General features: G+C 56.5%; 1 protein-coding gene and 1 long non-coding RNA gene across 2 annotated transcripts in view; one reads left to right on the forward strand and one right to left on the reverse strand.

Moving 5' to 3' along the window:
* Positions 1–242: 242 nt before the first annotated feature.
* Positions 243–13,686, forward strand: LOC130543782 (uncharacterized). The gene is made up of 2 exons (XR_008959390.1): positions 243–4,586; positions 4,689–13,686. It is a non-coding gene; the product is annotated as an uncharacterized LOC130543782 (long non-coding RNA).
* SIGLEC1 (sialic acid binding Ig like lectin 1) overlaps positions 4,726–24,082 on the reverse strand; it is a 47,883-nt gene continuing 28,526 nt past the window's right edge. Inside the window, exons 7-27 of the mRNA XM_048222256.2 lie at positions 22,425–22,498; positions 21,790–22,149; positions 21,225–21,521; positions 19,854–20,120; positions 19,276–19,530; positions 16,988–17,287; positions 16,052–16,309; positions 14,970–15,290; positions 14,474–14,728; positions 13,940–14,242; positions 12,350–12,610; positions 11,896–12,207; positions 11,123–11,374; positions 10,543–10,812; positions 10,202–10,453; positions 9,592–9,894; positions 8,723–8,983; positions 7,737–8,039; positions 7,368–7,470; positions 6,915–6,984; positions 4,726–6,203 (exon numbers count right to left, since the gene is read on the reverse strand). Of these exons, the coding sequence (XP_048078213.1) occupies positions 6,096–6,203; positions 6,915–6,984; positions 7,368–7,470; positions 7,737–8,039; positions 8,723–8,983; positions 9,592–9,894; positions 10,202–10,453; positions 10,543–10,812; positions 11,123–11,374; positions 11,896–12,207; positions 12,350–12,610; positions 13,940–14,242; positions 14,474–14,728; positions 14,970–15,290; positions 16,052–16,309; positions 16,988–17,287; positions 19,276–19,530; positions 19,854–20,120; positions 21,225–21,521; positions 21,790–22,149; positions 22,425–22,473 (5,160 nt within the window). The 5' untranslated portion in view covers positions 22,474–22,498 and the 3' untranslated portion in view covers positions 4,726–6,095. The remainder of the gene's footprint in view (positions 6,204–6,914; positions 6,985–7,367; positions 7,471–7,736; positions 8,040–8,722; positions 8,984–9,591; positions 9,895–10,201; positions 10,454–10,542; positions 10,813–11,122; positions 11,375–11,895; positions 12,208–12,349; positions 12,611–13,939; positions 14,243–14,473; positions 14,729–14,969; positions 15,291–16,051; positions 16,310–16,987; positions 17,288–19,275; positions 19,531–19,853; positions 20,121–21,224; positions 21,522–21,789; positions 22,150–22,424; positions 22,499–24,082) is intronic.

Here is a 24,082-nt window from a genome sequence, read left to right on the forward strand (position 1 = left end):
ATGTCCCGGGTGGTGGCCCGAGGGAACAACTGCACAAAGCCACAGATTCCCAGGCGTAGAGGATTCTTTCTGCTTTGGCAACATCTGTTTCTTTTAAAGGTTTGTTGTGTACTTAGTAAATTCGGAGAGCGAGTAAGCCAGTATTCTGATAGCGGGAGATGTTAACTTTTTTTTTTTTTAAGATTTTGTTTGTTTGTTTGTTTGTTTGTTTGTTTGTTTGAGGGGATGCTCAGGGGAGGAGGGAGAGGGAGAGACAATCTCAAGGGGACTCCTCGCTGAGCGGGGAGCCTGGGCTCAATCTCACCACCGGACATCATGACCTGAGTTGAAACCAAGAGTCAGTTGCTCCACCGAATGAGCCCCCCAGGTGCCCCACAAGGGACATTAGCTTTTAAGCAAATCTACTAGTTTTTGAGAACAAATGCGGAGGTTCCCTTAGGAAGAGTTCCAGCAGCGAGGGAAACCCTATGTTGGTCTGATTCAAACATCAAAAGTATAAGATGTTAAGGGATCATCCCTCCCTTTTCTGTCTGTCCTCTCAACGCACGTCCCCCAACCAACGCAAATCTTTTTTAAAAAATGAAGTGCACCTGTTCTAAGTGTCCAGTTAGATGGCTCTGATAAATTCATAGGCCTCTGTAATCACCACCATAATCCAGATACAACGTTCTGTAACCAAACCAGGTGAGAGAGTTTGCCCCCCAACCCCGACAGGCAGCAGGCCAATAAAACTGACACTGAGCTTTTGCGATGAAGGAAGAGAAGCTATTTACTGGTATAGCTCCATGCAGGAGAATGGGGAACTAATGCTCTAAAGTCCCAGACTCCCCAGTGGCTTGCAAGTGGAGTTTTTAAGGGCAAAATTTGGGGCAGGTCTGTCCTGAGAAGGTGGGTGCCATTGACTGGAGGCCCAGGAGGTCATGTTAGCAGGTGCCCTGGTACCACTTTGGTCCCCTGGGAGGTCTTTTTCATCTCAAGAGACTTGGAGTCTGAAAAGTGTATTTGTTCTTTATGGTAGAGGTTTCATTAGGTACATCCAGTAATAATATCCTTAGAGTCGTGCTGATTAACTACTTGTAAGCTAGTGGGATTGCGTTCCTGAAGGTCTCTTGGCAGGTCCAGTCCAGCCATTCCTGCAGGCGATAAGACCTCTAGTCTTCATTCTTTCACCTGCACTGACAAGGTGGATGCTGGCTACAATTTCCATTGCCCCCAAAAAGTTCCCCTGTGCCCTCTCCCCAGTCACTCTCTCCCACTCCCAGCCCCAGGCAACCATTGATCTGCTTTGTGTCTATACATTAGTTTTGCCTATTCCAGAACTTCATATCAATGTTACCGTAAAGCATGGATTCTTTGTGTCTGGCTTTCTTCCCTCTATGTTTTTGAGATTCATTGACATTGTTTCCTGATCCATAATTTGTTCTTTTGTAGTGCCGAGGATATTCCATGAGCTGAGGGAAGCACGCTTTCTCTACTCACCAGCTAGGCATCTGGGTTCTTTCCCAGCATGAGACTCTCCTACATGCTACAAAATTGCTGTGAAGTTTTTGAATGAATCTATGTTTTCATTTCTCGTTTCTCATCTGTGAAGACCCAGAAGTAGAAGGGCAGGGTCATACAGCAAGGGCATATTTAAGTTTGAAAGAAACTAGTTTCCACAGCGACTGGGCCATTTTGCATTCCCGTCAGCCATGTAGGAGAGTTCCTGTACCTCTCCCTCCTCGCCAGCACTTAGTGTTGTCAATCTTTTTAATTTTAGTTATTCCAGTCGGTGTGCGTCCCCACCATTTTTTATAGCTGAATGCTGCCACTCATTCGTATGGTCCCCTCTTGGGCATATACATGGTTTCCATCCCTTCTGCTATTGCAAACCAGGCTGTGGTGGATAATTTTAAGCACAAACTCATCTGTGAGATGGCTTCCTACAAATGGGATTCCAGGGTCAAAAGATATGTGTTTTTATGACTTGAGCGGATCCATTTAAACTGCCCTTCAATTTGTGCCAGTTTACAGTCAGACCAGCAATACTCGAGTTCCCCTTTGCCCGCAACCTTACCAACACAGCTCTCAAACCGTGATGGGCTTGTCTGAAGGTGAAAGTCAGTCTTACCTTCCATTTCTCCCAGCAGTGAGCTTGAATAACTGTTCAAACATTTAAGAGCCATTTGTATTTCCTGTTCCCTGAATCATGTTCCTACTGAGCTGTTGGTCTTTCTCGTAACAACTTGAAGGAACTCTTTATATATAAGAGAGATTCACCTTTTGTCTGGAGTGTGAGTTGCACATATTTTTCACAGTTTGTGAAATGCGTTCAGGCTTTGTGTGTGGCTTTAGTTCCGTTATTTTCATCACTAACTAGCATCTGATTGTATGACTTTAACACTTTTTTCATTGATTCTACTGTTGCTGAACATTAGGGTGGCTCCTAGTTTTGAGATGGTACCAAAAATGCTGCTGTGGACATTTATGTGTGTGTGTCCCCTGCTTCCTGTCTTCTCCCGTCTTGTTCCTTTCATCCGTTTACTGATTTCCCCCTCGGAGCACAGCCTGACATCGCTTGCACATGAAATCTCATCTTGGGGAACCAGATCTAATATAGACATAGACAGCTTTGGTCATGCTGGGGGCTCCAGTGTGGGCAGGCTGGAGAGACGTCAACCCCTCCCTCTGTGGATGAGTAAATGGGGTCACCATGGGTGCCACCAGCAGCAGCCCCCCCCCCCCCCCCCCGCAGCACAGAATTTCCTGATCCTCCTGCTACATGAGCCGGGGCGGGGAGCGGAGGGCAGAAAGCAAGCCATCCTGTCACAGCCTGGGGCCATTTTGGCTGTCTCTTCTCTTAGGGAAGATTTGGGAAGAATCGGGGTGGACAGGGAGATCTAGACTTCCCTCTTGAACCAGGAGCACAACTCGAGATTCCAAAACAAAATGTGGATCCTGAGGATGGAGAAATTATGGAGACGCAGTTCTAACCATGGTAAAGGAGTCCTGAAAAGGAAGAAGAGAAAGCTAGAAAGCCCCAGAGATCCCAGAGATGGGACAACACCGAATGTACAGCCTGACAGGGCTTGGTGAGGACTTGGAGGTGGCTTGAGCCCTAAATGAGAGAGGGTCAGGGAAGCAGAGCGGACTCTCTGAGCAGCCAGACTCTGAACACGGAGGGGAGGCTTCAGTGTGGACATCAGGGTCCTCTCAGGCAAGAAAATGGCAAACTGGTGAGCCCCTCTTCCTACTGCAGACCTAGGCTTTGGTGTGTCTTCGTCAAGGGGTCCTTCCTAACCCAAAGCCTGGTTACTGTCCCCTGCATATATTTCTCCTTGCCCATTTCCTTGTCTCTGTCCCCCAGACCCTGAGCTCCTTGGGGTCTGGGGCTGTCTTAGTTTACTGCCTGGCACAGGGCTGGGCACACGGTCAGTGCTAATAAGACAAGGTGGGCTTATAGCCTAAGAGCCATGCGGAGGTTGGAGTCATCCTTGCGAAGTGGATGCCGTCCCAACAAGGATGAGCTATGTCCAAGTATATCCCAGGAATTTTCTGCAGAAATCTCAGAGCAAATAATTTATTTGGAGGTTGCGGAGGAGGGAATCGGGCCACTGGACCAAAGTTGAGGGAGAGGGATCCCACAAGTAGCCGCTTTGGGAAAGATGATGTCTCCAGTGGCTTGCTGGGGTCACTCTCCAGAGGGACACTGGGGAGTGTCCTGGGAAGAAGGCAAACCAGGGAGAGTTAAATCTTTGAAGTGCTCACATAATGGGTGACATTCACCATCTGTAAACAAGACGCATTCTGAAGAATGACCCAGAACAGGGTGACTATAAACATTCTCCTACAAGCCTCACAGTGGACAGAGCCCTTCATTCTTTTGCGTAACTACCCAAGGGTGGAATTTCAGGGTCATAGGGCACGAGTGTTTTAGCGTTAATAGATAATGTCAGACAGTTTTCCAAAGTCATCGGACATTCGATATGATTCCATTTATATCAAATTCAAAAACAGGCCAATCGAATCTCTGGTGTTAGATAGCAAGATAGTAGTTAACTTCGGGGCGCTTGCAACTGGGAGGGGGCTCAAGGGGGACTGCAGGGTGCTGGTAACGGTCTGTTTCTTGATCTGAGTGCTGGTTACATGGGCGTGATCACTGTTTGGAAAGCCATTGAGCTGTGTACTCACCATGTCTGTGGTTTTCTGTACGTGTGTCACACTTGAATTAAAAGTTTATTTCAAAAGTCTTGAGGTGCCTCAGACCTCTGGGGGTAGACGCAACTAACCCCTCTGAGAACCTTCCAATCTCGGGTGGACCTATGCCCCCTTGGAGATGCGCAGAAGCAGTCCTCCCGTCACCCTCTCTTCCCTGGACAGCCTAAGAACATCTGGCTGCATTCGGCTTGCTCTGTCTCTGTCCCACCTCCGGATTTAGTGCCCAATTTCCACCGCCGCCCCATCCCCCAACAACAATGTGGAAAACCCTGTGCTTACTAAGGGCTCATGTGCTCCGTGCCAAGCAGGTGCTGGCCATGTGGACCGAGGAGGTGAGCAGCATCTAGACCCTCGAGGAGCAGGAAGGGGCACACATCTCGTGAGCATAGGTAGTTTGTGGCAAATGTCATGTAATTTGCACTTGCTGGCCACCTCCAGCAGGCAGTCTCCCAGAATGAGCCGCATTCACATTTAGATCTTCTGTGTTCCAGTGCAGCAGTGGGGCTTGCGAGAAAGAGACTCACTCCAGTTGCATCAAGAGATGGATGTTTATTGGAAGGACATGTCAGACATGCTCCCAGGAAGAGCCTGGCAATCAGGCACTACAAGGAATGGGACCTGGGACCAGGAAGCTTCCAGCCACAGTTACATGGAGTTTCCCCGGCCTCCAGTTTCTTTCCAACCTATTAGCCCCTGTGACAGCTCCCCAGTACTCTCCAGGTTTCTCCTCCCAAATTCCAGGCGGGCTCTTGGCACCTCCTACCATCCGCCACCAGGCTGTGAGGGGCGTCACTAGCCTGCCAAAGAACTGGCTCCCCTCAGGCACTAACCTCATGGGAGCAAGTCATTCCTTCTCTCTGACCCCCATTCTGCTTAACAGCCCCTGGCACACAGGCCCCCAGGAAGAGGGAGTGAGCCCACTTGATCATGGAAAAGGATGTACCTCGAGCAGAAATAAGGATGCTCTCCAAGCTCCCTAGGGGTAGAAATGGGGGCCCCTCTTCTTCCAGAGGCCTGCTAAAATGCCTGCTCCAGCAACCCCATTGCCTGGCATGCCCTCTCCCTCGGGACTGCCAAACCATCTTGATTTCCCCAGTCTTAATGTGTGAGAGGGACTCCTTCCTCTGGGAAGCCCATGAACAGAATGACCAGGGACACGTCCTGGCCTTCAGTAGGTGGGCTCTAAAAACGTGGCCTGGTTGGCAGCATTCTCACCAACGTCAGAAGTCTTGGGGTTGAGTCCATGGTTGGGAGTCTTTTGGAAATAGAATAAAAACTACATTTCCCAGAATCCCTTGCAGCTTGGGGTGACCATGTGACTCAACTGTAACCAATGGGGAGTGAGTGGAAATGACCAGCAACTTCTGTCCACAATGGGAATGGGTGTGCCTTCAAATTCCTCTTCTTGCTGGAGGGAATGTGAACACAGTGCGGCCACCATGAACCTCACAATCAAAGGTAACATTTCAGGGATGGAGAAAAATAAGATAGAAGGATCCAGAATTCTGACACCTTAAACTACCATAGGGTACCCAGATTGGTCTGGGAGAAGAAAATAAAATCCCCTCATGTTGAAGTTACTATATTTGGTCTCTTGTTAACATACCCTAACTTCTATTCCAGTTACTACAGAGCACTTTGGCCAGCCTGTGAGGATACAGGAAGCTCCTCAATGCATCCAGAAAGTCCAGGGTGGGCTTGGAGGAAAAAGATGTGAGGGGCAGTCCACTGGAAGATAAAGCAAGAGATCAGATCCAGAGAAAAGGACAAGACAAGTAGACAACATGGCCAGCTTGTTTCTCCTCAGAATCCCCCAGGGTCAGCACCCTCCTGGGTAGATTAGGGTTCACCTCCACTTCTCAATGCCCGTTTTTCTTGGCAAGAGATTTGGAGCCAGGTCATAGAAAGCCCGATGTTGTAGAGTTGTTCTCACAGAGGCAGTCGGGACTCAATGCCACCTTGTTCACGACACCCAAGTCATCACAGTTTCTGGTGACCTCTTCCTCCTGAGGGTAGACAACGCAAAGGTCAGCTCAGGGGTGGAGAACAGGACGAGCTCCCATATATGGCTGCATCAGGATCAATGAGCTCCCCACAGAGAAAATTCTGGTTGCAAGGAGGACTCTGGGAGTGGTCATCCCCTGACCTCTAACTCTGGGAGGGCAGCTCCCCAGACCCCAAGCCTTGGGGAGGGGTCCCAAGGGGATTGGAGAGCATGTGTCTGGCTGGCAATGAGGCTGTGAGCCCTGGCCCACCCACTGGGTGATCTGCAGAAGGGGACACGTCACAGGGAAGGGAAAATAGACTTTCACCCCTGCCCAGGGGATGGGCAGACTCCAGAGTGGGGAAGAGAGAACCCAAAACACAGGTGGGGTTCTGTATTCCAAGATGTGTCTTGGAAGTTGAGGTGAAGCTGCTATGTTCAGAATGTCTGTCCCAGTCACCTGGCAGCAGCTCCCACAGAGAACCCCACAGTCACGCTGGCCTACAGTATGCCCAAAGTGCCCGGCGAGCAAACAGGTGACTGCTGTGTGCCCCATTCAGAATGTGGCTTCCTTGTCTTTCCAGGGGTCCCTGGTTCTCTGCATTCTCTCCCCAATCTCCCCCTAGTCCCAGGGGCCATCTTGTATATGCGAGTGGTCTCTAGGCGCCAGCCCCGCACGGTGGGTTAGCTGGACATCTGTATGTCTGCCTGGGCCCACGTGGCTGATGGATACCTGCATGGTCTCCTTCTGAGAAGTCATCTCCACCAAATTCTCACCCACACTCAGCTTACAAAAATGCCGCCTGCAACAGCAAGAGTGGACTCAGAGGGTCTCTCCCCTCCCCCTGCCTACCCCCATTTCCTCCCCGACCCCAAGTGCTTAGCCCCAGACTGCTCACTGAACAGAGCAGTGGGAGCATTGTGGGGAGTGGGGGACCTTATCCTTCTTCCTTCCCTCCCAGCCCTTTCTTTACACAGACGGGGTCCAGATAAAGGAAGAAGAAAACTACAGCAAGATGGATTTAAAGATGATTCTAGAAGCAATTCCCAAATTTGGAGCAGTGGGAGGAAGAGGGATAGACTAGGAAGTATGGAGCCTGTGCATCTGGTAAGAGAGACATGAGGGAATGTTGAGGGGAAGGGGGCGCACGAGGTGACCCCATCCTCCCCCCAGCTCTGAACCCACCTCCAGGTGTAGAAGGCCCCCAGGCCCAACAACAGGAAGAGGAGGCCTGCCAGCAGCCCCAGGACCCAGAGTAGCTTCTGGAACAGACTCAGGCGGTGCAAGGCTGGAATACAAGGGTGAGGCTCAGGGGGCAGCTCTGGCTCCAGGCCCCCAATGCTCCCTCCCAAGGTGACTCCCCCGAGACGTAACTATTCTAGATGTCACTGTATCTCAGAAGTTTCCCATGCAACGGAGCTTTAAGCAACCAGTCTAGGCTAGTCAAACTGATCACAGCAGAAAGGATGCGGGGAAGACCTCAGAAGGAAGCCTTTGGACCCCAGAGCTGGGCCTTTCTACAGAGGGTCCTGGGAGGTGGATCCCCCCACCCACCTCTGGTTCCGAAGTAGGTAGAAGCGGACGCGGAGCCCAGGGCGTTGGAGGCAGAGCACACGTATTCCCCCTGGTCGCTGGGCCTCAGCGTCTCTATGTCCACCCTCAGGGCATTGGCGGTGGCCGTGACCCGGATGTGTGGCGCAGCAGGAGCCCCGTGGGGCTGGCTAGAGGCCACCAGCCTGCCGCCGAGGTGGAGGCTCAGACTGGCTAGGGGCTCACTGTCCACTCTGCAGTCCAGGATGCCCTGGCTGCCACCCTCAGGCTCCATGAAGACCGTCATGGTGGGCGTCTTGGGAGGGTCTGCGGGAACACAAGGGGTGTGTATGGTGACTGCAGAAAACCAGCGCCAACTCCTCCCTTCCCCGTACCGAGCAAGAGGACGGGCAGCTGGTCGCCCTGAGAGGTAGAGCCTGTTGCCCCACTCCTTGATCTGTGACTTGCTCTGACCACTCGAAAGCAGAAGTGACATTATGTGGCTTCAGGGCTAGACCTCAACGGGCCTCACAGCTCTGCCCGCCTACAAACACGACCAAGTGGGAAGCCCAGGCCAGCCCGGCTGCCAGCCGCCGGGAGGGAGCCATCCTCGACCGTCCAGCTTCCGCTCAGCCCCTGGACGACGCAGCCACGGGAGGTGAGAGCGGCCCAAGCCCCGCCCAGCTCGGCTCAGCCCGGGCTGTTTGAAGCTCTAGGTTTCCGAGTGGCTCGCTACTACTGCCTGGGGCCTTGAGGAGGGAGGGAGCAGGGACCCAGGCACTCTGCACACAGTGTCTCCCGTACTCCTCACAGGGCGCGGGGCCTGACATTTTACACGAGGACAGCAAGGCAGGGCTGTACAAGGTCACATGAGCAGTCAGCCGGAGTCCTCCAACCCAGGACTCCACCCCCGCGACGTCTTTGCTCTTTGCAGATGGAAGAGGGGGAGGACCTGGGGTGGGCAGGTGAGAGGCGGGCGACTGAGGCAGGGGGCGGGGTGTCCTACTCACACAGCACACGGAGCGCGACTGGAGCAGAGGTTGTGGCCCCACTGGGGAGCTCGGCCCAGCAGTGGTACACCCCGGCTTGGGCGGGGGCCACGTGGGCAAAGGCAAGGGTGGGCACAGGCTCCACGCGCAGTCGCTGGCCATTCCGGAACCAAGCGAAGGTGGAGTTGCCCACGGGCCCGGGACCACCAGGGAGGCGACAGCTCAGGTTCAGCGCTGCACCCTCGGCCACGTCCAGCCCCGGCTCGGCCACCACACGCACACCTGCAGCCGAGGAGCAGGAGGCGGTCAGCAAAACTCTGGGAGGCCTCCGAGCCTTACGGGAAAGCCTGTTCTGATTTGGGGCGCCCAAAGGTGACACTGCGTCTCTCCCGTAGACTGAGATCTCTTGTACTGGGGACCGCCGGGACAGGGCTGTGTGTCTCTCTTAACAAACCAGGCTTTCTGACCGGTGAGGCTGTGGCTGGCTCTCAGATGGGCTTCCCCAAAAGTGGGGCTCTGCCTCATCCCTCACACTCAGCCCCCTGAAGGTAGGGCTGTGTCTCTCTTCCCACCCCAGGCTTCCCCAGGGCAGGCCTGTGCTCCACTCCAGACTGGTTCTGTGAGGGCGGGGTATGGTCTCCCCTGCATCCAAGGCACCCGTGGCACTGCTACAGCTCCGCTCTTGTAAGGAGTTCTGCAAGGGCAAGGCCGTTTCTTCCCCTTGGGCTGGGCACCTGCCTCCAGGGAAAGCTGTTCCTCTCCCATCAGAAGGGGCAGGGCTCTCGCTACCCATTCTGGGCAGCCAGCCCCCTCCTGGGGAAGCTCCACCGCTCATATAAATATGGCCCCGCTGTGCCTGAGCCCCTTCTCCTCCCCCTTCGCCCACTCACCTTCTCCCTGCAGCTGTCCTGTGGTGCTGACTGAGCCCAGGAAGTTGTGGGCCGTGCACACGTAGGTGTCCCTGTCACCTGAGGATACACCCTGCACCTGCAGCCGCAGGGCGTTGCGGGCCGCCTGCACGTGGCCTGCCCCGGATGCGAAGCCCTGGAGCCCAGGGCTGGTGGCCAGCACCTTGCCATCGCGGGACAGGGCCAGCTCAGCGGGCGGCTCACTGTCCACAGTACACTGCACCACGGCCAGGGAGGTGATCCTGGAGTCCCGAAAGGTTGACAGGACAGCATCCCGAGGGGCATCTGGGGGCATGAGAGCACATAGTTGGAGGCCTTGTTTGGAAACCCTGTACCATCCATGGCCTACCTGCCTGGCACTGGTGAGGCTGAAGCCTCTGGGAAAAAAGGTCACTTCCTCGATGTGGCACCTCGAGGGCAGATTCCCTCAGACAGGGTTCACAGAACTCTAGGGTCTCTTTTCTCATCACCTGTCCTTTTCCCACACGCCCACTCTGAGGTCGCTATAGTCCTGTGTCCGCACCCACCAAGGCCCAAAAGGGCCCTCTGCCCACTCTCAGCCTTGGCACCCCCAGCCGAGGACCCGGCTCACAGTGGACTTGCAGGGCGGCGGGCCGGGAGCTGCGGGTGCCCTGGGCGTCCTGAACCTGGCAGGAGTAGGCACCGGCGTGAGCCCGTGTGGCCGCCGGGAACGAGAGGGCGGCGGCTGGTCCTTCCTGCAGCCAACGGCTGTTGTGGTACCAGGCATAGAGAGTGGGTGGGCGGGCAGCAGGGTCTTCACAGGTCACTGTGACGGGGGTCCCCTCGGGCACAGCGGCGGATGGAGCCAGGGTCACCTGCACACCTGTACCAGAGAGACCAGGGTCAGCGAGGCCCAGCCAGATACCACAGCTGATCCCTCCCCTGCTGGGCTTGGCCTGGGCCCTGCCTCACCCTCCAGCCGCAGCTCCAGGGAGGCATTGGCCTGGCCCAGAGGACTGTGGGCGGAGCAGCTGTAGAGACCCTCATCCCTGGGCCCAGGCTCCCACAGCTCCAGGCTCAGGGTGTTGGGGACAGAGGCTGCGGTCGAGGAGGCCAGGAGGTGGCCAGCGTGGCTGAGGGCCAGCTGGGCAGGTGGGCGGCTGTCCACGGTGCACAGGACCTGGGCCAGCCGTCCGCCGCGGCTCTCTAGGAGGTAGGTCAGGCGCAGGCTGCGGGGTGCGTCTACACGGACACCAAAGGAAACAGTTCAGAGACCGCAGCCAGGAGGCCAGTTGGCAGGTGGCATTCAAATCCAGAGGGCCCTGGCTCCCCCTCCCAAGGGCCCTGAATTGCCCCATCTGGGCCATGCTTCTCTGCCCAGAAAGAACCTATCCCCTCAGACCCCTGACTCAACGCTCCTCGCCCTGAGCTTCACCGGATGGATGGGCACTGGGTTCCTGGGTTGGACACCTGTGGGGCTCTGGCCACGCCCTTGATCCCTGCGGACTGCCGTCATTCCTTGTCGCCCCACCCTGCATCCAACCAAACTCACAGAGGACATCCAGAGTGACAGGTCTGGAGAGGTGGGGTGCCTGGCCAGGGGTCACCACTCCACAGCGGTAGGAGGCAGCATCCGTGACTGTGACATTGGGCAGAAGGACGGAGCGGGCGCCCGGGCGCTGCTGCCCGTCCTGGTACCACGTGTAGGTGAGCTGGGTCAGGTCGGTGGTCCACACGAGACAGGTCAGGTTCACCAGCTGCCCCTCCTGCACGACGGCCCTGGGCCACACCTGCACACTCACAGCTGGGGAGGGAGGAGGGCACGGGGACACCAGCAAGATTGAGAAGCCGTGTCAAGCAAGCCACTTGTCTCCATGAGGGAGGGAAGCCCCTCAGCCTCTGGGAGGCACAGGTGGTCCACCGTACAGGGGGCTCGAGGTCGAGCTTGGGAAGCAGCTCGCCATCTCTCAGGTGCTCCCAAGCAGGGTTCTGCAGTGCCCTGAGGGCCCTGAGCCTTCCCTGACCCTGGCGGGAGGCACATGGGGGAACGCAAGCCTCCCTGCCCTGTGGTGTTTTCTCTTTGAACAACCCCCCCCTTTCTGATTAGCCGTATCCACTGGATGTCCAGGCAAACATCTGTTTCTAAAAAAGGCCCTTCCATGAGAAGCCAAGTCTGGAGTCGACTGCCCTTAAAGGAGGCTGGGAATGGAGACTATCCTTATGTTCAGACTGCCTGCCTGTGCCTCAGGCTTCCAGAACGTTCTCCAGCCTCCTCGCCTCTCTTAAAGGAGCCACCCATGCACACACTCATACCCTCACACTGACCCTGGGCATCGAAGGAGGCAGAGGCTGAGGCCTGGCCCAAGGTGTTGTTGGCCTGGCAGGTGTAGACGCCCTCGTCCTCCAGCACCGCACCGTTGATCTCCAGGCGTAGCGTGTTGGCGGCCACAGTCACCTGCAGCCGGGGAGAGCTGCTTGCAAGCTCCCCCACACCTTGCAGGGTGGAGGCCACGAGGTGGTCCCCGTGGAGCAGTCGTAGGTGGGCTGGAGGGTCACTGTTCACACGGCACAGGAGGAGGCCCAGTCGCCCGGGGCCTGTGTCCATCAGGGTGGTGAGCGTGGCCTGGCGAGGGGCATCTACAGGAGGTGGGGAGACATCAGGGCCCCTGGTGTTTTCTCATGGAGGCAGTGCCCGGGACCAGGGCTCCCCCAGCCCCTCCTCCAGCTATGCCCTTGCTTCCTTCACCCCCCAAGAAACATGGACAGGATGAAAGCTTACAGGACACGTGGAGGCTGACAGGGGCGGCCAGGCTCATGGTGGCTGAGCCTGGAGCCTGGGCTTGGCAATGGTAGGCCCCAGCTTGGCTCAAAGTAATGGCTGTGAAGCGGAGTGTGGCCGAGTTCGACTCCAGGAGGGGCTGGCCATCCTGATACCAGAGGTATGAGGTCCCCTCCAGGACCCCTGCGGGCACCTGGCAGCTCAAGACCACGGCCTGGCCCTCCCGCAGCTCGGGTGATGGTGACACCTGGACCCAGGCTCCTGCAGGGAGAAAGCAAGAGCCGGTGAGGCCCCTCCCCCATACCCTCCCCCAGCCTGGGACTGTTTGTCCACACCAGGACCCCAATCCTGTGTCCTGGAGCTATAGCCCCCCCCCACCAGACCACCACCAAGGGCCCCACTTCAGCTCCATGCCTCCTCCTGTCCTGCTCCCAGTTCCCTGCACTGGTCTGTCCTGGCCTTTACTGCCCACCACCTGGAGCTGCGGTTTCGCTCTGTCAGTCGTATCTCACCTTCCAGAAGGCCCAGCTTATGCGACCTCTAACCCCATATCAGGCACAACACCTGCACAAGTTAGATCTTGACAAATGCAGGTTTGACCCCATAAAGCACTGAAATGGGAGGGGTTATGTCACGCCCAGGGCCGTTGTCCTGAGAGCGAGCTGAACCCAGCATGGATGACCCAAGGCTTGGAGGGGAAGCTAGCCACTGTGTGGTCTTGAGTCCTCCCCAGCCCAGCTCTGCAGCCAGGCTCCGAGTCATGAGAGCCCAAGAACTGGGGACCAGGCGAAGGGCAGTCCCGGTTCTCCCTGGGTCCCAGGCAGGAGGAGACCAGGGTGGCAGAGTGAGGAGGAGGGACAGGTGAGTGGTGAGAGCAAAGGCTGTGCCTGGGATCAGAACCAAATCGATCCGGAGCTGCCTAGTCATGTGACCATGAGCAAGCTCCCGAAATCTGACCCTCGGTGTCTCTGCCAGTGAAATGGGTCTGATAAATAAGAAAGGACATCTAGAACCAAGGTCCAAGGACAGTGTTCAAAATGGGTGTTTGTCATTGTGGGAGGAAAAAAAGTGTGTTTTTCTTTGGCCTTTGCAGCGTTATGGGTATTAACTTTCCCTTTTCTTGGCTTATTCACTTTGGCAGGATTTTTATAGAAGAATATACGTGTATATATGTGCAGAATATATATGAAGAATATGAATCTTTTCTGTATGTGTATAGATGTCTATGTATTCACATTCACACACATATATACAGTATATGTATGCAAGTATCCATATGTCTTCCATTTTGTACGAAAATTCTTGTTATGTAGCAAAATTATATTATTATAAAAGAAGTTTTTGCAAGGGCTCCAAGCAAGCAAGCCACCCCGGGCGATTGCCACTGCCTCCTAGTGGTTGCCACAGTGATTACAGGGGAAAATACCTAGCTGGAGACAACGGGAGCCTGCTGGCGGGCTGGAAACTCCCCTGACCAGGGCTGAAAAAGACTCATTTCTACACAAAATCCACACGACCCAGCCCAAAGCCTGGCTAGCGCAGCCCCCAGGGCCTGCGGGTCCACCACGCCTCTAGAGAGCTGACACTCACCTCGGACCTGGAAGAAGAGGGAGGTGTTGGTGGATCCGAGGACATTGGTGGCCTCACAGCGGTAGCTTCCAGAGTCCCCAAGGCTCAAGTCTCGGACCTCTAGCTGCAGGGAGTTGGCTGTGGCTTTGACCCGGAGGCGGCCATGGAGTGGGAGCAGGGGCCCCAGGCTGGTGGCCAGGAGGCGCTCCCCATGGAACAGGGCCAGCTGGGCCACGGGACTACTGTCCACGGTGCAGATGAACACAGCCACGTGGCCCTGGTCCACGTCCAGGAGGGCTGACAGCTTTGGAGGGTCTGGGGGATCTGCAGACAGGAAGGAGCTCAGGCCACACACACACACACACACACACACACACACACACACCCGTCTGGCTCCCGCAGTGCAGCACATGGTATACCCCTCCCCCCTCCACACACACAGTCCAGGCCTGCCCTTGCCCATGCCCAAGCCATGCTCTGCCCTCCCCTCCACCCCCCCCACTGACCACTCCCTCGCCCTCCAAGTACCCAACCCTGCCCCTGCCCGTCACCCACAGAGCACACTCAGGACCACCGGGGCGGAGAGCTGGCCCCCGGCCTCGCTGAGGGTGCGGCAGGCATAGAGGGCCGAGTCTGCTCTGGTCACGGGCAGCAGCGTCACGCTCTCCAGGGGGCCCTGGGCCCACAGCGCGCCATTCCGGAACCAGGAGAAGTTGGCAGGGCCGCCCGCTTCCCGGCTCACGCTGCAGGTCAGGTTGGCGCCAGTGCCCTCCCGCAGCGTGTTCGACGGTGTGATGACCAGGACGGTGGCTGGAGAGGCAGCACAGGCCACCTGAGACAGGCCTCACCTTGACCGCCTCCCCCCTGGGGTGGGGGCCCAGCTTCCCAGCCTGGAGAAGGTGCCCATGGGGCAGGGGAAAAAAGTGAACTCCCACAGCCTAACCGAGGTGTTTTCACCCGATAGACCCGCCTTGGCGGGGGCGGGGGGGGGGGTGCAGGGTCCCGTGTACAGCCCCCGACCCTGAGCCGCCCATTCCCTGAGCTGACTCACCCCCGGCATCGAAGTTTGCCGAGACGGAGGTGTTGCCCAGGGCGTTGCTGGCCTCACACAGGTACACACCCTCATCCTCCAGCACCGGGCCATCAATCTCCACACGCAGCAGGTTGGGGGCTCTGGTGACCTTTAGGCGTCGGGAACAGCCCCCACAGCCCAATGGCAGGGAAGAGGCCACAACATGGTCTTTGTGGAGCAGTCGCATCTGGGCTGGGGGGTTGCTGTCCACACGGCACAAGAGGAGCCCTTGACGTCTAGCCCCAACTCCTGCGGCATCGGGGTCCAGCTGGGCAGTGAACGTGGGCCGGCGTGGGGCATCTGTAGGGAGGAAGAGCATAGGCGTTCATCCCATGGCCTCCCCCAATGTTCTCGAGGTCCGCTCAAAGCTGGCTAGGTTCCCACAACACACCAAACAAAGGCATGTGCCCAGAGTTGCCATAAACAGCTGTGTAGGTTGTGCACTGCACAAGGACAACCAAACCAAGGTAGGAGGAATTCAACCCGTGCCCCTCATGCTCAGCTGTGCTCCAGTGCTGTACCGAATCTTCCCAGAGGAAGGAATGCCATTTTCTAGCTCAGACAAGGGCGTCGTATGGGCTAGCATAACGCCGTGTGCTTCTGACACATGGAGGGCTGGCGCCTCGGGCTAATATGAAGCATCCACCCTTGAGAGGACACAGTGCCTGAGCTGAGAGGTTCTGGCTTCAGGTCTACGGGAGCCTGTGAGGACAAGGCCTGTGGGTGTGTACACGTATGTGGAAGTGTGGTATCCTAGGGCCCTACTCAGGACAAAGCTTGGACAACGTGCCCGTGGTGCATTTGAGGCTAGAAGCAGAGGGCCCTAAAGAGGCTGGGTTGGGGGACGGGATGTGGGGGGGCAGAGAAAGCCCCAGCCTTGTTCCCCACATTTCACCCCTGGGCAGACAGCTCTATGGTGCCCAGGCCTGTGGCTGCCTTCCTGATCTAGACCCCGGGGCAGGGAAGTGCCAGGAGGGCCTGAAGGAGGCAGAGGTGGCTGGTGGGCTCCCGGGGGCTGACCCTCCCCGTGGCCGGCAGGGGCTGGTGGGAGGACTGCTCACAGAGCACAGTGAGGATGGCAGGTGAGGAGGGGCCGCTCTCACTGTGGCCATCCTTGGCCTGACAGTAGTAAGAGCCGGCGTCGGTGCTGGACGCCGCAGAGAGCTGAAGGCTGCTGCTGGAGCCCTCGAGAAGCAGGGCTCCGTTCCGGTACCAGGAGAAGCGGATGTCAGGCGATGGGCTCAGACCGCTCCTGCAGCTCAGTGTCACTCCTTGCCCTTCTACCACCTCTGCTGTGGGGCTGATGAGCACGTGGGCCACTGGCAAGAGAGGGAGGAAGGGAGAATCAGGTCCTCTGCACACCAGCAGCTCTGTGCCACCAGCTGCAGGAAGACCTCCAGGGTTCTCCTCTCCCCACGTGACTGTAGGTAGGTCTGGACTCCGTGGCATCAGCTCTGTGAACCTCTTGACAGTCAGGAGGGTTTGTCCTTGAATGCCAGCTCCGATCTATTGGTAGTAGCTGGCGGCCGCATGGTCGAGAAGGATCGTGAGCCAGAGCCCAGGCTTCCATCAGAAACCTGGCTCCGCTGATTAGCTCTGTCTGCCACGGCCTCAGGAGGAGGCCAGCAGTAGATACACCAAGGCAGGGACGACCGCGCTTTCCTATTTTTCCTCCTGCATCTGACCCCCAGCACAGAGCCTGCCCCAAACGTTTGATAAATAAAAAAACAAATGGATATGAAGGGCCGTTCAAGGTCAGAGTCAGAATGTGTACACAAGGAATAATGCGACTTGCCGGGTTTCCGTTCTGCCTTGACCTCAGGAACCTCCCAGGTCGGGATGACAGTATAGCCCAGATCTTTGCTGGGATGTTTGCTTGTTTGTTTTACCAACCAGCTTGCCCATCCCCTCGGCTAAGTCCTCTGGACTCCTGGGAGGAAGGCCAGAGCACGGCTCCTCCTCGGGGTGCCTTCCCCAGCCCCCCGTGCCTGTCTCACCTTTGGCGTGGAAGTCCAGGGTGGACGATGAATTCCCTAGGGCGTTGGAGGCGGAACATGTGTACTGCCCGCTGTCCGCTGGCCCCAGGTCTCGGATCTCCAGGTTCAGGGAGTTGGGCGTGGAGAAGACACTGAAGCGTGAGCTGTGGTCACCCTCCCCTGGGGTGGAGGCCAGGATGAGGCCATCGTGTGATAGCTCCAGGGTGGCCGGAGGCTCGCTGATCACCGAGCAGTGGAGGAGGCCCACCAGCCCCTCCTTTGTTTCCAGGAAGGCAGTTAGGACCGGCGCAAGGGGCGGGTCTGTGTGGAGATGAGGGGGTGCCGGTCACCCTCCGACAGGGGCAATCCCGGATCCCCCTTTCTACGCTATGACCCCGCACCTCCTTTCTTCCACAGCGTCCCGTGAAGGGAGCGAGCCCAGAGCTCCCGAGGGCCTGTTGAATACACTGGCCAATCACGTTGTCGTCTCAGTCAAGAGCTGGGGCAACCCTGTGAGCGGGGGTCAGGGGCGGTGGGCAAGGGATCAGCAGCAATGGGACAGACTGACATCATGTGCCTCCTGATGCGATTCAGCAAGACGGACACGGCATCGCGGCATCGCAGCTGCGCAGCCGCCGCCGGGGCACAGGCTCTGTCTACGCAAATCAGACAAAGGCAAACGGAGGGACACTCACACGACAAGGGGCCTGTGCTCTTCAAGTTTCAATGTCAAAAAAGACAGCGAAAGGGGCACCGGGGGGCTCAGTGGGTTGAGTCTGCCTTCACTCGGGTCATGACGCCAAGGTCCTGGGATGGATCCCCGGGTCGGTCCCCCTGCTCAGGGGGTGTCTGCTTCTCCCTCTGCCCCTCCCCACCCCGTGCACGCGCTCTCTCTCTCAGATGAATAAATAAAATCATTAAAAAAGAAAAAAAAAGAAACACGCGGAAAGACTGAGGAACTGTCTCAGATTAAAAGAAAATAAAAAGACGTGACAACGAACGCAATGTCGGCTGGTGGCTTGGATCCTGGCTTTGGCTCAGGTCGTGATCTCACGGTTATGGGATCACCCAGAGTCCGAGCAATGCTCAGTGTGGAGTCGACTTCAGATCCTCTCCCTCCCTCTCCCTCTGCCCCTCCCTGCTCGCTCTCTCTCTCTCTGTGTCTCTCTCTCTCTCAAATGAATAATAAAATATTTTTAAAAAGAGAGAGAGAGACTACATTCTGTATGATTCCAACTATTTGTTTCTGGAAAAGGCAAATTTTTTTTGCCTGTGGTTGCCAGGCACTCAACAGATAAATAAATGGAGGCCGGGGGATTGGGGGGCAGTGAAAGTATTCTGTCTGATACTGTAAAGATGAATACATGATCTTATGTAGTTTCCAAGACCTACAGATGTACAACACAAAGGGTGAACCTTAATGTAAACTGTGGACTTTAGTTGATAATATATCAATGTTGGTTCAGTCATTGTAACAAATACACAACACTAATCCAGGATGTTAAGATAGAGGACACTGTGCAAGGAAAGGATACAAGGGAACTCTGTACTATCTGCTCGATAATTTTGTAAATTTAAAACTATTTTTAAAAATAAAATCTATTGGGGGGCACCTGGGTGGCTCAGTTGGTTAAGCATTCGACTCTTGATTTCAGCTCATGATCTTAGGGTGGTGAGACCAAGCCCCGCATCAAGCTCTCATGCTGGGTGTGGAGCCTGCTTAAGATTCTCTCTCTCCATCTCCCTCTGCCCCTCCCCCGCCACATGCACTCAAGCTCTCTCTTTCTCTATCTCAAAAAAAAAAAATTTAATAAAGACAGAGAACAAATGTACCAAACTGTTAACAAATGCGGAATCTAGGTTAAAGGTATGTGGTAATTCTTTGTATTCTTCTAGCAACTTTTTTTTTTTTTAAGATTTTTGTTTATTTGACAGAGAGAGAGACAGCCAGCGAGAGAGGGAACACAAGCAGGGGGAATGGGACAGGAAGAAGCAGGCTCACAGCAGAGGAGCCCGATGTGGGGATCCATCCCAGAACACCGGGATCATGCCCTGAGCCGAAAGCAGACGCTTAACGACTAAGCCACCCAGGCGCCCCTCTTCTAACAACTTTTTGTAAGCTTAACTTGTTCAAAATGAAAAGTAGACTAAAATAAGAGGAAATTGAGGCTCAGGGAGGTGAAAGCTTGCCCAGAGTTGCAGAGCTGGGATGTGAGCTCAGAGCCAACCAGGCCCAGGCCCCTAACCTTCTGCGGGGGCCCCTACCCTGTGACCTGGCTCTCCGGCGCCGCCCTGCCCTGGCCACTTACGGCGGACCACCACGCTGACGGGGCCGGAGCGCTCTCTGCCGTAGGCGTTCTGCACCTCGCAGACGTAGAAGCCGGTATCGGCCCTGGTGGCCGAGGGCAGCTTCAGGGTGCGGCTGTGGGCGTCCTCCAGCAGGACGTGGTTCTTGTACCAGCTGTAGCGCAGCTCGCTGGGCGCTTCTCTGGGCGTGTTGCAGGTCAGTGTCACCGTCTGGTTCTCTAGGATGGGGCCTGCTGGGCTCGCCTGGACCTCAGCCACTGTGGGGGCAGCAGAGGGCACACTGGGGGATACCTAGCCGATTTCCAGTGCACTGGGGCTGCAGCCAATCAGCCTAAATCCCTGCACGCTCTGTATCAGGCCCTTTGCCACAGAGCCTTCTGGATGGGCGTGGCATCTCTTTGCCCTGTTTACCAGGGTTTTTGTGACAGCCCACCCTGCTGGGGAGGTTTGTCATCTATCTGAGGCAGGGCTAGGACTCCACACCCACGTCCCAGGAGGCGCCCTGGCCTGGTTCCCTTCAGCAAGTGTCCTGGACCCCTCCCCACCCTCCGGTCAAGACCCAGGCTCCCCCAGGACTCACTGAAGATGTGGAGGCTGATGGGGGACGAGACCGAAGAGCCCACGCCATTCCCAGCTTGGCAAGTGTAGACACCAGCGTCGCCCCAGGTGGCCTGGGACAACCTCAGCATACGACCCTGGACTTGGAGCTGCATTCCGTCCTTGACCCAGTGCACAGAACTGACCTCGGGGTAGCTGCTGTTCACCTGGCAGGTGAGTATGACCAGATCACCCGGAAGGATGTTCCGCCCTGAGGGGCTAAGAAGGATCTCCACGCCCCTGGGGGCATCTGCAAAGCATGATTGGGGCCATCAGGGGAGGGACCCAGGGAGGGCACTGGTGGCACTTCTCTCCTCTTTCAGCACTGCCCTAAGGAAGCCCGCCCAGATAATCACCAGGACCGTCACTTCCCTGGTGAGGGCAGACACAGCCCTCCACCTCTTGAGGGGTCCTGATTCCTTCCTTCTCCACTGAGGACCTGATAATGCAGCGCTTGGCCTAGCGTCCAGCCTACGCTGCCTTCTATGGCTTTCTGCCTCATGATTCTGTCCCTCGCCCTGTCTTCTACTTGGGGACCACGAGCACCATGCTGCCTGCTTAGGTGGCCTGTGGTAGCTGTTGGCAAGGAACCGACCACGTCATGGAGGGGGCCAAAGGCAGAGTCCAAGGAGCTCTGAGAATGGTGAACCCATCTGCAAGGAAGGTGCCACCGTACAGGACACCTGCATTTCTAGAAATCTTGTCCCAAAGCCTCTGGCTATGTAAATAGCTCATAAAAGCCAATATTTTCAAGTACTTAATCTGGTAAATATGAAAATAACAGAAGCTGATATTTCAGAGTGCTCGGTAGGTGCCGAGCATTCGTCAATTCCATAACAGCTCCTTGAGACCTTCGAGTCTCCTTACGAGAGGGAGACTTGGAGGCCCGGAGGGGCTAGTGACTTGCCCAGTTTGCTCAGCTAGTGGCGGATCCAGCCCACCTGATGCCTGGGAATAGCACTTGCTCTAGAACAGGCTGCCACATTTCACCACGATGAGAAGTGGCATTATCAAGTAGAAACTCAGGCTCTCTTCCACCTGCTCTTTGTCCTGATCACCGTGAGGAGCCTTAGGCAGGAAAGGGGTGAACCCTCCTCCCCCACCACACAGCAGCCTCCAGAGTGGGGCTAAATCCCAGGGGCCTCACTCCCTGGCCCCCAGTTCTCTGGCTCTTCGTGTCTCCCCTTCTCTGCCCAACCTGGCCTCAGGGACAAGAGGTAGAAGGGAGCCATTAAATGTGGCTCTTAGGGCTTTGCGGTGTCTCTCCCGGTGCCCGACCCTGGAGGTCCAAGCGCTCCTGGCTCTGCCTCAGGGGCGCGGGCTCAGTCTCAAGGGTGTGGCCCCCAGCACTCACACTGCACTTGGAGGTGAATCTCGCTCTGAGTCTTTTGCTTGGCCACCGAGAGTTCACAGTGCAGGGTCCGGCCGTGGTCCTGCCAGGACAGGGCCATATGGAGGGTCCCCAGGTGGCTGATGCCTGTGGGCCTGAGATTCTGGAGGCTGGAGATGACCGAGCGCGCAGGGTCCTGGCCTTGCCACTGCAGGCTGATGTGCTCCTCTGGGCACGTGTAGGGAGTGGAGCAGTTGAAGTAGGCCTCCATGCCCTCTCGAAGCTCCGCCGGCGAGGCAATGGTGGGCGTCTCGGGCGTCTCTGAAGACAGAGACCAGAGGCTCAGGACTCCCCTTCACCACTCATGAGGCCTCCTGCCCTAGAAAGCCCCGCTGAGGGGCGAGGGTGCTTCAAGAGGAAGGAGAGACCGCTTTCTACCACCAGACCCATTAGGGTGAATGCAAAGGAGATGCAGGGCAGGGGCTAGGCTGGGGCTGGGGTTGGGCTGAGGATTGGGGCTGTGAGCCAGTGGGGCCAGGAGCAGCTTGGGACACCCTTCCAGGCTGTAGCCAGCTCACCCGCCCCTCACCTGTCACAGTGACCACAGTGCCTTTGACATCTGACCAGCGGTTGACTTCACTGATCTCAAAACGGAAGTTGTAGGAGCCCGAATCCTCAGGCTGCAGGTCCTTCAGCAGCAGGGTGCACATCTTGTGCTCCACGCGCCCTAAGAGCTGGGCACGGCCACGGAAGCGTGCCTCCACAAGCTCCGGGCTCTCAGAGTGGCTTACCACCTGCCGCTTGCCCGAGTAGTCGTAGTACCAGATGGCTGTGATGCCATTGGTCACTTCCACGTCAGCTGGGAAGCTGAAGACACAGGGGATGATGAGGCAGGACCCCTTCACGCCCTTCACATCCTGGGGACTGGAGACACCCCATGAGGACAGGCCTGAGGGTGAGGCGAGACAGAGAGGAGAGCAATGAAGACCTGGTATCACAGCAGAGCCCTCAGATCTGCCCCCAGATGGGCCCCCAAACCCAGCAAAGAGCCCCTGGAGTGACCCCTCGGGAGGGGGGGAGCTTCCCAGCCACTGCCTCCCTAGGCCCTCCTTCGACCTCAGCGGACAAAACTGTGACCAGGCCCAGTCCAGTCTGCCCAGGGCCAATGAAGGGCTGGAATCCCCACGGCCAGGCCCTGCGAGCTGGGCGAGCTGGCACGCTCACCTGTGGAGATCGATGAGAGCAGCTGGAGAAACAGGAGCAGGGAGCCCATAGCAGCTTAACGCGGGTTCTGGTGCCTAAGGAGACGATACACGGCTCGTGTGCTGGGTGGGTACGCAAGGGCCTCCTAGGGCACCTGAGGGCACCTCGGCCTCAGAGTCTGCTGGGAGTCCAGCCCTGGGACCCCACATGCTCCGTGGCCCACCCAGGGAGAGGGCCGGGCTGCCAAGGACTCCCAGGGCAGCCAGCAGCAGGGAGCCGGGAGCCCACGTTCCCGGTGTAGACTGTACCCAGGAATGCCTTCCCTGGGTGTCATGCCCCAGAAAGCCCTCCGTGTGTCCCTCAGCCCCACCCCAAGTTCTGCTTTCCCAGCCCCTCCGGGGCACTCCTCCAGAGCAGATGAACAGCTGTTTCTCTGTTTCCTCTCACTTCCCCACCTCTTCCCCACCACCCAACCCAACAGGACGTGGAGCCCAGAGAGGCCCAGGGACTCACTCCAAGGCGCCCGCAAGAATGATGGCTTAAAACTCATCTCCTTACCACCAGCCTCACCAGCTGCAGGCCACAATGGGGCTTGACTGAACGCTGGCCGGAGTGCTGCCTTTAAGGGCTGCTTATGTCCCTGAAAGGTCCTCATTCCTCCTCCCAGTTCTGCCGCCATTCCCTGCTCCCCACACACACACAGCCTGTGGCCAGCGCCGTCTACCCACGGGCTCTCCAGCTGACCAGCTCTGCCCACCACAATGATCTCTGCCAGCTGAAACCGTATTCAGTCTTCAAGGTGCAGCCTGAAGTTGGCTTCTAGTTGAAACGTCCCCTGTGGTGTCCCTGGAGCCACCCCATGGCCATCTCTGTGCTTGCCTTGTCCTTGGCAGCTTGGGACCCCGATTTCTCAGGAGCTGGGACTGAGGACATGTGCCCCGAAGCAGTACAGAGCTCCCCCCACCCAGGCCTTGCAGTAGTGAGCACGAAAGGGGTGCGGTCCTTGGGGGTCTGGAGCTGATGGCAGGGCAAGTCTGGACAGGGGACAAAAGCCCCACACAACACATATCCCACAAACATGAGTTAAATGCCTACTGTATACCACATACAAGAAGGTGGGCTCTCTGCACTGAGGTGCCCTGCTGCGGATGGGCTCTAAGGAGTGCCACAAATACGAATCTGAGCTGCAGAGATGCCAGAAACACGTATAACTCAAACTATAAAACTGTTAGAAGAAGACATGGGTGAACATCTCCACGACCTAGGATCAGGCAACGACTTCTCAGGTATGACACCAAAAGCACATGAAACAAAAGCAAATAGTAGATAAATTGGACTTGATCAAAATGGAAACTTTTGTACACATCAAAAGACACTATCAAGAGAGTGAGAAGAGAGCCCGCAGGATGAGAGAAAATATTGGCAAATCATCTATCTGATAAGGGATCGACATCTAGAATATACCGAGCACTCCTACAACCCAGCGGGAACAGTAACAACGACAACAACAAAATCCCAAACGACCCAAAGTCAAAAATCGGGGCAAGGACTTCAATGCACACTTCTCCGAAGATGACATACAAGTGGCCAAAAACCCATAAAAAGATGGTCGACATCATGAATCATTAGGGAAATGCAAATTAAAACCACAATCAGCTGCCCCTTCACACGCATCAGAA

The sequence above is a fragment of the Ursus arctos genome, unplaced genomic scaffold (genome assembly GCF_023065955.2).
Source record: "Ursus arctos isolate Adak ecotype North America unplaced genomic scaffold, UrsArc2.0 scaffold_16, whole genome shotgun sequence".
NCBI lineage: Eukaryota > Metazoa > Chordata > Mammalia > Carnivora > Ursidae > Ursus > Ursus arctos.